This window comes from Hemitrygon akajei, chromosome 1 (assembly GCF_048418815.1).
Source record: "Hemitrygon akajei chromosome 1, sHemAka1.3, whole genome shotgun sequence".
Taxonomy (NCBI): domain Eukaryota; kingdom Metazoa; phylum Chordata; class Chondrichthyes; order Myliobatiformes; family Dasyatidae; genus Hemitrygon; species Hemitrygon akajei.
Window position 1 is genome coordinate 49,162,745 of NC_133124.1, and position 14,788 is coordinate 49,177,532.

At 40.7% G+C, this 14,788-nt stretch overlaps 1 protein-coding gene across 1 annotated transcript; it reads right to left on the bottom strand.

Moving 5' to 3' along the window:
* Positions 1-5,921: 5,921 nt before the first annotated feature.
* Positions 5,922-14,221, bottom strand: LOC140726366 (pancreatic progenitor cell differentiation and proliferation factor-like protein). The gene is made up of 5 exons (XM_073042652.1): positions 13,999-14,221; positions 13,798-13,896; positions 11,278-11,361; positions 11,093-11,189; positions 5,922-7,138 (listed from the first exon to the last, which is right to left on the bottom strand). Exons 2-5 carry the CDS (start codon positions 13,853-13,855, stop codon positions 7,129-7,131), a joined length of 249 nt encoding a protein of 82 aa, XP_072898753.1. The 5' UTR covers positions 13,856-13,896; positions 13,999-14,221; the 3' UTR covers positions 5,922-7,128.
* Between the last annotated feature and the right edge of the window lie 567 nt (positions 14,222-14,788).

The following is a 14,788-nucleotide window of genomic DNA, read 5'->3' on the forward strand; positions in this document are numbered from 1 at the left end:
ACGCTGATCTCGGCACTGGTGTCGACCAAAAAACGGCGTCCCGACCTCTTGTCACACATATACAGGAGGCTATCCCGACGGCCAGCCGTCGTAGCCATCAGCGGCAGCTGGCCCTGGCGTTTCCCGGGAACTGGCAGGGCGGGTGACAACGGCGGGCTTCTGCGCCCCACCGCTGGTGGTAGAAACACCAGTGTTCGTTGGGCTCCCCACCCCTGCCTCTGGGGCTAGCGGGCTCTGCGGCCGGGCCTGGACTGGTTTGCTGCTGGGAGCGTGGCCTGTGCGATGGACACCCCACTCACCTCCTTGGCGTTCCACAGCAAGTCTGCCCGGGTTGCCACCTTCCGGGGGTTGCTGAAATCCACGTCGGACAGCAGCAGGTGTATGTCCTCAGGCAGCTGCTCCAGGAATGCCTGCTCAAACATGAGGCAGGGTATGTGTCCGCCGGCCAAAGACAACATCTCATTCATTAAAGCCGATGGAGGTCTGTCTCCCAAGCCATCCAGGTGCAGTAAGCGGGCAGCTCACTCGCGCCGTGAGAGTCCGAAAGTCCTTAGGAGCAGGGCTTTGAATTCCGTGTACTTGCCGTCCGCTGGGGGAGACTGTACGAACTCCGCAACCTGGGCCGCTATGTCCTGGTCGAGGGAGCTCACCACGTAGTAGTAACGTGTGTCCTCTGAGGTTATCTGCCGAACGTGGAATTGGGCTTCTGCTTGCTGGAACCAGAGGTGAGGTCGCAGCGTCCAGAAGCTTGGCAGTTTCAACGAAACCGCATGAACAGATGCGGCGTCGGTCATCTCCGGTCCAAAAATCGTTTGGACCGTCGGGGTCACCAATTGTAGCGGTGTGCTACACGCAGCGCTAAAATAATGACACGGAATCGGTAAACTGCAATTAAAGATGATTTTTTTCGAACTTCACAGCCTTGCTTTAAAGCCTCCCTCATCCCGCCCTCCCCGGGCGCGGATGCTGTAAGGGACACGTACTCACAAACCCCCGCAGGCTTTTTCCCTTTGTTGCGGACCTGGCCTTTGTGCCTGCGCGGTGGCTATTTGTGAGCCGGTTCGAGTGCGCTAGGAAGTGGGTCACCACACAATCTATTTTTTCAGCTCATTGAATTGTATAAAACTCTTCAAGAATTTGACAGGTTACATGACTAAGAGACTGTGTACCCTGGCTCAAGAACTTACAAGGGGTGAATGATAAGTTGTGGCCTAAGGTAGAAAGCGTCAATTTTAGAAAACCTAGCACATTTACTTTTCAACATAGTCCCCGCCTACATTTACACACTTAGTCCAGCGGTCGTGGAGCATACGGATCCTTTCTTTGTAGAAGTGGTCCACAGCAGGGGTGATTGATAAGTTGGTGGCCTAAGGTAGAAGATGAGTTATTAACTTCAAACTTACTGCATTATCAGTCAAAGAGTTGAACTGCATGTGCATGTAACGAGAGCATCTTAGACCCCCAGGTGGTCCACAGTGGGGTAATTGATAAGTTCATAGCCTAAGGTAGAAGGAGATGAGTTATACAGCTCTCGTTACATGCACATGCAGTTCAACTCTTTGAATGAAAATGCAGGAAGTTTGAAGTTAATAACTCACCTCCTTCTACCTTAGGCCACAAACTTATCAATCACCCTCTGCTGTGGACCACTTCTAGAGGTCCAAGACGCCGACTTCTACAAAGAAGGGATCCGTATGCTCCACGACCACTGGACTAAGTGTGTAAATGTAGGAAAAATAAATGTGCTAGGCTTTCTAAGATTGACTCCTTCTATCTTAGGCCCCGAACTTATCAATCACCCCTCATAAAGCAAGTTTTAGTTTCAGTGTAATGATTACTTAGGGTTGAGCTTAAATAGTATCCAGATGGTTTGCAATTATTGGAATTTTAACAGTGGATGAACAATCAGTATATTCAAAAACTAAATCAATAAAATGTTGAACATTCACAGAATCAACAAACATGGGAAACTGAGCTTGATGTAAATTTCAGTCCCAGTCTTACTGAATGCTAAAGTGCTTCTTCTATGGAGATGGATGTACAATACACCACTTCCTCTTCCCATTGAATCTGCGTTGTGAAAAGTAAAGCTGGGGCCCGAAGATCCAGCTTACTCTCCTTTCACCAGCCAGTTTCCATTTGTTTCCCTGGCGTCTCGCTAACAAGGAAGCAGAATGCTAACTTGTGATTTTTAAGCACAAGTGGATCACAATATACACCTCATTTTCTATTTTCACCACAGCGATGTTGCTGAATCTACACTTGCCTCTATTGTTTCTGAATACCACACCAAAAATTTTGTTCTCTCTATACTTGACAACAAATTTTTGGCGACCTTCTCTAAAACTGTCCTCATAATTTTCAGTTTATGACATAACTTGCACCTCAAATACATTTCCTTATTAATATCTCACAGTGTCCTAGTGAATGTTTTGATTTTAAATTATTCCGTGTTTTGAAATGCTACTACGGTCTCAACGCTCCCCATTTCTCAAACAAGAGAAAATCTGCAGATGATGGAAATCCAAGCAACACACAGAAAATGCTGGAGGAACTCAGCAGGCCAGGTAGCATCTATGGAAAAGAGTAAACAGTCAACACTTTGGGCTAAGACCCTTCATCAGTTCTGATGAAGTTGCCTTGGCCCGAAACATCAGCTGTATTCTCTTTTCCATAGATGCTGCCTGGCCTACTGAGTTCTTCCTGCATTTGTGTGTGTTCCTCCACATTTCTGTTAAATTCTCCTGGAGTCCAGTCCTCCAAGATCTCTTGTCCAATTCTGGTCACTTGATCGTGCCCGGATTTAATTATTCTCCCAGTAGCACATACCCTCAGCTCTTGAGGGCCCTAGACTGGATATATTTACTGAAGTCTCTGCTTCTCAAATTGTTCCTTCTTTTAAATGTTCCATATTCAAGATCGTGCTGTTGATCATCTGTCCCAGTAATTTTGTAGCAGAATGTAATGTTTGACTTGATCATATTTCTGCAAACACCTTTGATTGTTTTCTCATGTTAGTGGCACTATATAAATTCAAGTAGAGTTTTGCTTTCAGAAATGTATTCATTAAAATCTGAATAGGGAGAAAAAACAATATAATCAGTATCTGTCTTTATTTATGTTCATTGTGTTTTTAAAACATTTATTGTACCATCAGACCAAGATGCTCTATTTACAAAGGGCATGAAGAAAATTTAAGCAGTCACTTGTTCTAATCTAAGCCACATGTGCAAATAGCATCTATTAAAATCAGAAGTGATAAGATCTGGGAAGTTTTTCAGACAGTACCTCATCTTAGTCTAGTTAATTGCTCAACCGTAATGTTAGAGCAAGGTTTTTGAGATTCAATCATTACCTAACAAACTGCTCAAGTTCTAATGACCTATTCACAGTTGGTTGTGGCTATGCCTCACCACCTTGGGCTAATGTTATCTAATCATGAGAGCCTACTTGTTCTGAGCCCGAAGTACATCTTGGATTTGCATCTCCTTTGTACTCTTTCAAAAGGAAGCCTCCCCTATATTGTTTTTACAAGACCTGAAAATTCATAATTTTAAGTTTTTTCCCGTCTGTGTAACCTGTTGTGGCCATTTTTAACCTGCTGTAATTGTCTCTATGTTGGAACTACCTATGCCTCTGTTGTAGTACCTGCTGTACCTGTCTGTGATTCTGTTGTAATACCAAACATTTTCCATCTGTAGCTGTGCTTTTCCAAGGCTTGTTAGCCCTTTTGATCATTTTTAAAATATTTGTCATCTTTTATTCCAGACAATTTTCATTTCTTCGATGTAACATTTGACATGATCATTTTTCTCTTTAGCTTACATCAGTGGTTCCCAACCTTTTTTTGGCCATGGCCCACCTAATCACCTCTAAAATCCTGATGCCCCCTGTGGTGATATATAATTCTTATTATTCAAAAAGTGAACTCCTATTCACCTGGAGGAAGCCTAAAAGACCATTAACTTGGTTTAAACAAGCTTCCAAAGAACATGGCATTCATGAAAAAGAAAAATAAAAGAACCAAAGGACTGTTAAAAGTTCTGAGAAAGAAATTACTAAGAAATTGTAAAAAAAAGAACATTAAGTGATATTAAAATAATAATAATAAATAAATAAAACAATGCTGATTCGTTTCTACAGCATACAAAGACAGATACACCGTTTAAAAGAGATGACGCAATGTACACACCTTCACACCACCAAGAACCGAAAGCTACTGCAAAAAGCAGCATTGGCGCGACCTCGTACGAGTTTCTTACGCGTTTGGACTTGTTCATTCGTTCCTTCCTACATCAGTCAATTCATTAATTTAATTATGAAAGCCATTTGATGGTTGTAATGATGGTGATACACTACATATACAGTACATACGCAATTACACATGTACATACACACAAGTATTTTTACGTATGCACACTGTATATACACATATGTATTAACTCGCACACACTCATACTCACAGACTTACTAGAAAAAATTCAGTTAATAACTCATTCTCGAATTGCCCCCCTTAAAAATCAAATTGCCCCACGTTGGGAACCACTGGCTTACATTGTCTTTATTGCTTTAGTTTGACATTGTGTGCTCCAATTTACCACATTTGCACCCTAACCTCAGTATTAATTCTCTCTCCGTCTTCTCGATTACCTGACATCCATGTATATGGCCATCAGGTTTGCTTCAGTAACTTCCCCGAGAAATTTTGTGCCTTTTGTAATTAAAAGAGTTACATATATGATTACTTCTGTATTTTGAACAGTATGATTGCTAGGTAATCCAAATCATTATTCTTCCAGAAGTGCGCAACTAGCCAACAAATAACGCACAACTAAATAAATAACTCTAATACTCTTGGAAGCTCTTAATGTGTTTTATAGTATTTCAGCATAATGGCATCATTTTCAAAATTCATTCCACTTATGTTAGTGGAATTAGCATTCAAAGCAAAGTACATCGAGAAGTATTGTTTCATCTATTCAATTCTTCTGTCTAAAATGAACCTTTAGTCACAGATATATGATCACACAAATGTAAATACTGAAACATCCATGAATTTTCCATCCCATTCTCACGCTGACTTCTTTTGCTATAGCAAGTGTTCCAACCTTTGTTATACCATAGAGCCTTACCATTCACCTAGGGGTCTATAGAACCCAGAGTAGGAGTCCCTGATTTATGACTTCTTACACTGTCTAAACTCAAAGAACAACAACTCATCTGCCCTCCAGGGAGGTTAAAGGTCTCAGCATTCAACAGTGAAACCAACACCTTAATATTAGCTGAATTCTCTCTACAAAAATAGTCTGATTCATGGGTACATCCAGCATTCTCTATTGTTTCAGATTCTTACAGACAGCTTTCATTCATCTCTTTATTTACACATCCTCCAGAAAAGCAGGATCACGTACAAGTAAAATCCCTCACAACCCTCACTTGCTGGCACAATCACCATCTATTTCCCGTGGTCTCCACCCGATCACAAACTTTCCCTCTATTCTCCTTGCCTCTTCCCTCCTTGACAACTTACAATATTCTCATCTTCTAACTTTCCAGTCTCTTAAAAGATCATTGACCTCTCTTCCCTCAGAATCACTCCCTGACCTGCTGAATTTTTCCAATGTATTCTGTTCTTTTGTTTTAGAGTTTTGCTCTGTGCAATTTATTAATACTTTACAAACAACAGTATGGTTGTGGGGAGTGAAAATTGGAAAAAGTAAGCCTAAAGCAAAAGAACAAATGTAAATCTGATAGACACAAACCTATGTTGCTATCATATGGTCACATAGCAGAACTTTGGATCAGAACCACAAGTTACACTTCAAGATAAGGACAATCAAAAGAGGCCACTGCACAAGTACTGATGGACTTTTCAACTCTCTTCATATAGGTAGAAATAAGACATCTGACAACAAAACAGGTCTGCACAAGTTCATTTTATTATTAAAGGACATAAAACACTGCAATTATTTCAGTTGAGGAACCCACCATGAGGTAAATTACTTAGTAAGACACACACAAAATGTTGAAGAAACTCAACAGGTTAGGCAGCATCTATGGAGAGGAATACAGTCAATGATTTGGGACAAGACCTTTCACTAAGACTTGATTTCAGCCCAAATTGTCAACTATTTATTCCTCTCCATTGATGCTGCCTGGCCTGCCAAGTTCCAACAATCTGTGTGTGTGTTACTCTAGATCTTCAGCATCTGCAAAACCTCTTGTGTGTAGGTCGATTACATGATTGGTACAAATCAGAAGTCATGAACAAGCATTATTCAACAGTAACAGGCTTTTCTTTCACTGACTTCAACAATCATAGTTTCTTGTTTCCAAGACAGAAAATTTACTCTCAATGGACAACTGAAATACAAGTGGGAGTACAATCATAAAAAAGGTAAATCACGCTGTAACTATTAACTGCTGAATTTTTAAAATCATTGCATCAATGCAAGACTGTAAGTATTTTTAGTGGTTGAAATTACTCCCAATAAAAAAATCCACATATGATACAGAATCTTACACATTACAACTAATAGAAAAAATTGTAACACATTAGTGACAAATGTTATAAAAATAATGTAATTATGCTCTTTTATTCATACTAAACTAAAGGCTTTTCTTATACATGATAGGAATACCACTTACTGGGAAACTCAAGGGCAGACATAATATTCAATATATGAACATCATTTAACATACAAGATGTGAACTGCAACACCCAGTGCATGTGATGTGCAATGTGCTGTCAACACATAGTTATACACACAGTATCTAGTGTTTTATTCAGGTCAACATTTGTTTCCATACTATAAAATTATCCAGTGTTAAGACAAATATAGAAAACACCACAAATTACTTTTTCCAAATTAACTTCCATTGCTCTTCCTAGATCCAAATATTTAATGTTCTGCAAGTTTCGAGGTGCTCCATATCAATCATTTTGAGCAGCTGAAGAATGATTAAATGGCAAAGCTGCTGATGGAAACCATACTTGCTTCTTGACAGATTGAAGCTGGAACAATGTCATCTCCAACTAATTCCCTGAGCCAGGAGCAACATGCTACGTAAAGTATTGTAGACTAAAACTTAATCCACCAAAGGCAAGTGTCCAATTTTCATTTTTGATCAATGATGACTATCAGAAAGAGAAAACATGTTTTAATAAGTTAAATCATCCCATTAAGTATAATAAAATATTTCCACAAGAACTATTAATCTACTGGCTGCACTCTCTAGTACAATAGTGATAAAAGATTCAGAGAATAAGAACTGTATGAAGTGGATTTTCTTGGCATCTCTGTATTTATGTACTTGGGCTTGATTGTACAGTTAGCTACATTCACTGGTAACCTTAAGAAAGCTTCCAATAAAAATCTAGCAATCTCTATGACACCAATAAGACTTTCCTGATATTGGTTGTAAATCAAGTGTCAATTTAAAAGGATTCCTAAATATGACAACACCAACGTCAAACTACCTGAGCACCTAAATCATATTGAAGAATACACAAAGAAAAATTACACAGTAAAATGGGCAAACTTTAGCGAACACTGAAATAAACACATTTCAAAAAAATAAGCATATTTCTTTCAAATCCAATATATTTGGAAATATATACCTTAAGATAGATAGATAGATAGATAGATACTTTATTCATCCCCATGGGGAAATTCAACTTTTTTTCCAATGTCCCATACACTTGTTGTAGCAAAACTAATTACATACAATACTTAACTCAGTAAAAAATATGATATGCATCTAAATCACTATCTCAAAAAGCATTAATAATAGCTTTTAAAAAGTTCTTAAGTCCTAGCGGTAGAATTGTAAAGCCTAATGGCATTGGGGAGTATTGACCTCTTCATCCTGTCTGAGGAGCATTGTATCGATAGTAACCTGTCGCTGAAACTGCTTCTCTGTCTCTGGATGGTGCTATGTAGAGGATGTTCAGAGTTATCCATAATTGACCGTAGCCTACTCAGCGCCCTTCGCTCAGCTACCAATGTTAAACTCTCCAGTACTTTGCCCACGACAGAGCCCGCCTTCCTTACCAGCTTATTAAGACGTGAGGCGTCCCTCTTCTTAATGCTTCCTCCCCAACACGCCACCACAAAGAAGAGGGCGCTCTCCACAACTGACCTATAGAACATCTTCAGCATCTCACTACAGACATTGAATGACGCCAACCTTCTTAGGAAGTACAGTCGACTCTGTGCCTTCCTGCACAAGGCATCTGTGTTGGCAGTCCAGTCTAGCTTCTCGTCTAACTTAAGGAATACCGACCAAAATATTAATGTTTGTTTATTGCTCAATATTGTGTCCTAGCACACTACTCATCCTAACAGCTCTTACAACTAAGTGTAACATTTTCAGAGAACTTTACAGTAAGAATACTCTGTAGTTACACAAAATTCTCATCAGAACGGCATACAAGGGTTATGCTGGAGAGGATTACATTTATATTCTCTGCAAAAAGTACAGAATTTAAGTCTAATTCACATTCAACAGATCCTGACTGATCTTCCACAACAATACCACTTCTCACACTACTCCCATACCACTTCACCCTTGGTATTCAAAAATCAGTATCCTTCTGGAATAAACACATTGACAATGTGCAGACCTTTTGTGGATTTCTTTTATTTCTTTACCTGCCTATCGCCTCCTTCTGAGTCTCTTTCTCCTTACCTTTCTTCCACGGTTACACCTGCCTCTCCTATTAAATTCCTTCTCAAGAGCCCTTTACCTCTTCCACCCATCACTTGCATGCTGTTACTCCTTCCCCTCCCTCCACCTTCTTATTCTGGCTTCTACCTCCTTCCTTTCCAGTCCTGATGAAGGGTCTCATCTTGAAGCTTCATCTGTTTATTCCCCTCCATAGTTACCACCTGATTTGCTGAGTTCCTCCTGCATTTTATGTGCGTTGTTCAAGATTTCCAGTAACTACATTACTTCTTGTGTTTATGGGCATTACTTGGTATTCTATTGTGCCACCTACATGTGGGGCCACAATGTTAAGCATTTTTCTCAACTTATGAAATTAAAGATAACATATTAATGAAATGAGAATCAGATTTCAGAATATGAAACCTGCTAAGATTTAGATTTTACTGATATGGTAATACCACTGGAACCAATTATTGGGGTCCATTCTGATTTTGTACAATGAGAACTATGTAAGGGAATTCAATGGATGTATGTTCATGTTAATTGGAGACATTGATACCTTCATATGATCAGGGAAGGTGTTAGTAGCTACAGCATTTCTTGCTTTAGTTTACAAAATTTAATGACAGGTTTCTTACAGCAGAAACCACACCTATAAAATGTAGGGGGAAGTCAATGTCAGGCAGCATCTATAGAGGGGAATAAACAGTAGAAGTTTCAGGCTGAGACCACTCATCAATAATTTTATTTTATTTAGAGATACAGGGTTGGGACACCCCAGTGAGCTGCACTGCCCAGCAACCCACCTGTTTAATACTAGCCTAATCATAGGACAATCGCACTGTGGAAGGAGACCCACAGTGTCACGGAAAGAATATACGAACTCCTTACATGATAATACCAGAATTGAACTCCAAACTCTGAACTGTAACAGTACTGTGACACCTTTTCAGGATTGGAAAGGAAGGGGGCAGAAGGCAGGATGGGGCAGGGGGGAAGGAGTACAAGCTGACTGGTGATAGACAAGATCTGCTGAGGGTCTCCTCTACTGCCATGATGCTAAACTCAGATAGAGGAGCAAGGCCTGGGTAGCCTCCCATCTGATGGCATAAACATCTTTTTCTCCAGCTTATGGTAATTATTATACCCTCCCTCCTCCTCTTGTTTTCCATTCCCCTTTTTCTTCTCCTCATCTGCCTATTACTTGCATCTAGTTCTGCTCATCCTTCACTGTCTTCCATGGTCTAGTTCTCTCCTTTTAGATTCCTTTTTGTTCAGCCCTTTACCTTTTCCACCTTTACCTCCCAGCTTCTTATTTCATCACCCTCCCCCAGCAACCTTCCCCTTCACCCGGTCCTCACCTCTCACCTGCCAACGTGCACTACTTTCCCTCCTCCCAGCTTCTTATTATGGCTTTTGTCCCCTTCCTTTCTGCTCATAATCAAGGGTCTCAGTCAAAAACGTCAACTGTTTTCCTCCGCTCCATAGATGCTGCCTGTTCCTTAAGGTTGTTGTAGCCAGGGCATGTAGTGGGCGATAAGATTCCACTACCTATAAAGTGCTTCCAACGGTGTGTTTATCTCAAACAGCCTCGACAGCCAAGTGCAGCTCCTGACCTTCACATGTAGCTTAGCTACTAAGCCCTGCAGAACCATTTCAACTGACAGGAGAGGGGGCAAAGGCAGGTTACTGGCTCCTTAAAACCAGTTGCTTTGGGCAGATAGGACTCGTCAGCCGTGGTTGGCAGCTCATCTAGGAGTAGGAAAGCTCTGAAACCTTCACTGCCTTTGCGGCTATACCCACTCATGGGGAAGACTTTGTGAGTCTCTGAGGTAGTCCTACATTGAGTTCAACACTGATTGGCAACTCCTGCGATGCCGCTGATGCCAAAACGTTTCGGTCTCTGCCGTTCACTTAGATTCATCAGCTGCACAGAGACAGGGAGCCTGCTGCAAAGGCTAGTTTACTCTCCATATCACCCTGCCCCGGCTTGCGTATCTTGTAGAGAACTAGCGCTCAACATCCAAGGTCAACCCCGACCAACGGTGGGCTTCAGATGCTGTCTGATTTGCCAGATTTTGTATGCATTGAAAGGGATGGGAAAGGTACTATGTTATTAAAAGTCTGTTTCCTCACGTCTTTCCCATAATTGGTTTAGTAATCACGAGGAGTACTATAAAATGCTGGGATTTCTGAAAATTTCCCAAAAGTTCGGAATGTTTCTCAATCCATCTTTGCTGATTACATCAATTTTATAAAGTTTATCAGGAGAATATCTCAGCCATTAATTTCTCCTACAATTATAACCTACTATAGCAACAAATAGCCATTCATACATCTCAATCTTAGTTTTGAGCTTTTTCAATAATATTAAACACAAAATTCACTCAGACAGCTGATGTAATTAATGAAGTTTTTTTACCTTCTGGCAGGTAGCTCACCATTCATCGGGTGCTGAGTGTTGTCACCATGCAGAAAGTTCTTTAGCCACCAACACTTCTCCAGTGCAAGCAGAAATCCTGAACAGAGAAAGAAAAATAAATTACAAATCGGTTACCCGGAGAAGGAGCTGGTCACTATTTAGTGTTTAACACCCATTGTTGTTACCTTGATGGGTTTTGTCATGCTCTATGGCATTCTCTAAACTGCATGGCCCACTTGGCAACACACCCATTGTGGAATTTAGTCGGTCTGGAAAAAGATAAAAATATTACAAGGTAGAACTTGAACTTTCCCCTGGCTGTGTGTGGGAAATCATGTCTCAAAGATTTAATGAGTTTTTCCAAGAAGTGAACACAAGTATTGCAAGGCCAGCAGATGTTGTCCACATGGATTTTAACAAGGTGCCACCCGGCAGTCTGAAAAGTTCGTTTACCTGGGATCCAGGGTGTATTAGCCAATCAGAAACAAAACTGACTACGTGGAAGGAATCAGAGGGTGGTAGTAAAGAGTTGTTTTTCAAATTGAAACCCTCTGGTGTGCTGGATCCATTGTTGTCTATACTCATAATAAAAATTTGGATGAGAATCTAAGTGGCATGGTTACTACTTTTGCAGTTGAAAGTAGGCATAGTTGAATGATATCTAAGATTACTTCAGGATGTAGATCAACCATGGGACTGGTCCAAGGAAAGCAGATTAAACTTAACTAAAACAATGAAGAGTGCATTCTGGCAAATTGAGTTATAAATATCTGGGCCTGAAATATCACAGAGCAGATAAATTGAGGGGTACAAGAGATAGGGACTTCATGATAGTGGTGTCACATATCGATAGGTTGATGGAGAAGGCATTTGTCAGGTTCAAATGTTGAGGCATCATGTTATAGCACTGGCAAACCTGCACTTGGAGTTCGGTGTGCAGTTCTAGTCAGTTATCTATAGAAAAGATATTATTAAACTGGAAAGGGGTGGGGTTTCATGAGGACGCTACTTGGACTGCAGTTATAAGGGGTGACTGGATAAGTTGGGGCCGTTTTCCCTGACATGTGGGTGCCAAGGATGACCTTAAGAAGATGTAAAACACAAAATCACGAAGGGCGTTTTACAATTTAAAAGTTTTCCAAAAGTGCAGAAATAATAAAACTGGGACAGGTCACAGATACTTCCCCAGAGTAGAAGAGTCTAAAACTGGAGAGTATAGGTTTGCGGTGAGGGGCCCGCTATGGTCTGTAAGGAGTTGTACGTCCTCCCAGTAACCACTTGGGTTTTATCCGGCCACTCTGGTTTCCTCCCACAGTCCAAAGGCATACTGTTACCAGTAAACAGTCCTGTGATCGGGACATGGTTAAATCACGGGATGCTGGGCGGCGTGGCTCAGACGGATGAAAGGGCCTGTATCTGAATAAATTTAAAGGTGAGCTGGAGAGAAATAGTTGGCACCGAGGAGAGGTGGGTATTTGAAATGAGCTACCAGATCAGTGGTAGAGGTAAGTGCGATTAGAATGTTTTAAAGACATTTAGACTGGTACGTGGGGGGGGGAAAAGACCTTCAGAGAAATATGGGCCAAACACAAGCCAATGGGGCTAGCTCAGTTAGTTGATCAGCATGGACCAGTTAGACTGAATGTGTTGTATAACTATGACTGTTACACAACTTCTGATGCAAGATGTGGTAATGCTCTGAGGTGAGTCTTTACCAATACTAGCTGGAAATGCTCTAACATGGACAGAAACTTTGAATTTTGACACTTTAATAAAAAAGAGGGAAATAAAAGTAAAATGCACATGCTGTTGTTATGCTGAGAACAGATCCCTAATTTATGGAACCTCCAATCAAGCTTTGTGACCAAAAGGGACACTATTTGATACTTCGTGCTCTTTAGCTTCACCATCTTCTGCAACCCAAATCTTACGCCTGTAAATCTTGATTAATAATGTAACTCATATACAAGAGAAACGTTGGTTGAACAATATAATTTGTGATTTTCTGTAAGCTTGGCATAATTTTTTTGCCACAATATGTTTATTTGCATTTTAATACCACAAAATACAGCTTTTACCTTCCTATACTTTCTTATATTATTCAGAAAATACATAAGTTGCTGTATTAACACAACAAACAACACTCACAAAAAAACAAGGCATAATTTTTTGTAAACTGTCATAAGACGCAGAGAAAGTTGTTATTGCAAAACAATGCTACTTTGCTGAAAGATGAAAATAAACTGATTTACAATTTAAAAGTTCTCAAAAAATGCAGAGGTCAAAATTACATCGAAATTCCATTGCTACGATATACTTGTAGTGTTTCGAACTGCACTTAAGTTAGTTAGCTAGGTTGAAATGAAAGGCGCGGTAAGCCCTTAATATTTTCAGCTATTCAATTGCTAGCCAGCCATGAAGCAAATTCATCCAAGCTTTCCAGAACAATCTGCTGGAGGAACTCAGCGGGCTCGAGCAACATCTGTGAGAGGAATCCTGAAGCAAGGTTTCGACCCGATACGTTAACAACTCGACCCCACTGAGTTCCTCAAGCAAATTGTTTGCTGCTCCAGGTTTCAGCATCTGCAGTCTCCTGGGGTTCCAAGTTTATAGGAATATCGATGAAAAAGTTAACGACAACCAGGTATGGCAAAACGTTGCTGATTCCCAACGTTGGCTGCGGTATAACTTAAAAGACAACTTACTTCTGGAATAAGGATTCCGTGCCGCAAGCAAGCAGCCAGCTGAAGGAACGGATGCCATGATGCCGGAGTAGGACTGGTCAGGATTCTCCGGGTGAGATTCTGAGAAGAAAATATAAAATAGCATTTTTAAACAAAAGTTTTTTTAAACTACTGAAATGTACAGACTCAGTTGACAATTCGAAGAAAAATTAAGAAACATACGAAAAGATGGCCAAGTCAGGACTGAAGCGGTCTGTTGTGACAGAATCGAGCAGTTGGCTGCGACTGAGCTTGTATAGGAAGGAGGCAGTCTGTGCTGTGTGGCACGTTGATCCTACAAAATGTTTTTTAATCAGCCAGCACACGTAACCAACCAGTTCAGACCAGAAATAGCAGGATGCGGGACCGCGGCCAACTCAGAATGCAGTGCGTCCCCGGACTGAGTCAGCAGTGAAGGCAACGACGAGTGAAACAGTCGGAACAGGTTGTTCCGTCAACAGCCGACTGAACTTCCTATCTGTCCTTTTAACACGGAAATCACGTAATCCGGACTTCATTGAACAAGAAACAGCAGTCAGAAATACATAGTCAGACGCGTTCTGTGACGCGGCGAAAATTGTGTCATTCACAGCTGGAGAGACAATGACTGTAATCCTTACCGCAAGTCAACTGATCCTACTTCAGTATGGGGGTGGGGCTCTCAGTTGCAAGATGCAATCGCTGGACGAAGCTTCACTAACGTCCATAAAATGTTATAAAACTGCTGATTGCAGAGTAATTGAATTTCAGGGCAAGTTATGACTCCGAAATGTTCAGAGTGCAAAGTAAATTTATTATCAAAGTATGTATATGTTACTGTATACTGCCTTGAGATTCATTTTCTTTCAAACTTCTACAAGGGAAACACGAGACTTTTATGAAAAACTATACATAAACAAAGACTGACAGAAAATTATTGTGCAGAAGAAGTCAAATTGCAAATAAAACATATAATACTGAGAATATGAGTTGT

Coding starts and splice junctions, on each gene's coding strand:
- LOC140726366 (XM_073042652.1), bottom strand. CDS start 13,855: ATGGCATCCGTTCCTTCAGCTGGCTGCTTGCTTGCGGCACGGAATCCT. Junction 11,362..13,797: donor ACGGAATCCTTATTCCAGAA/GTAAGTTGTCTT, acceptor ATCTTTTTCCAG/ACCGACTAAATTCCACAATG. Junction 11,190..11,277: donor GCATGACAAAACCCATCAAG/GTAACAACAATG, acceptor TTCTCTGTTCAG/GATTTCTGCTTGCACTGGAG.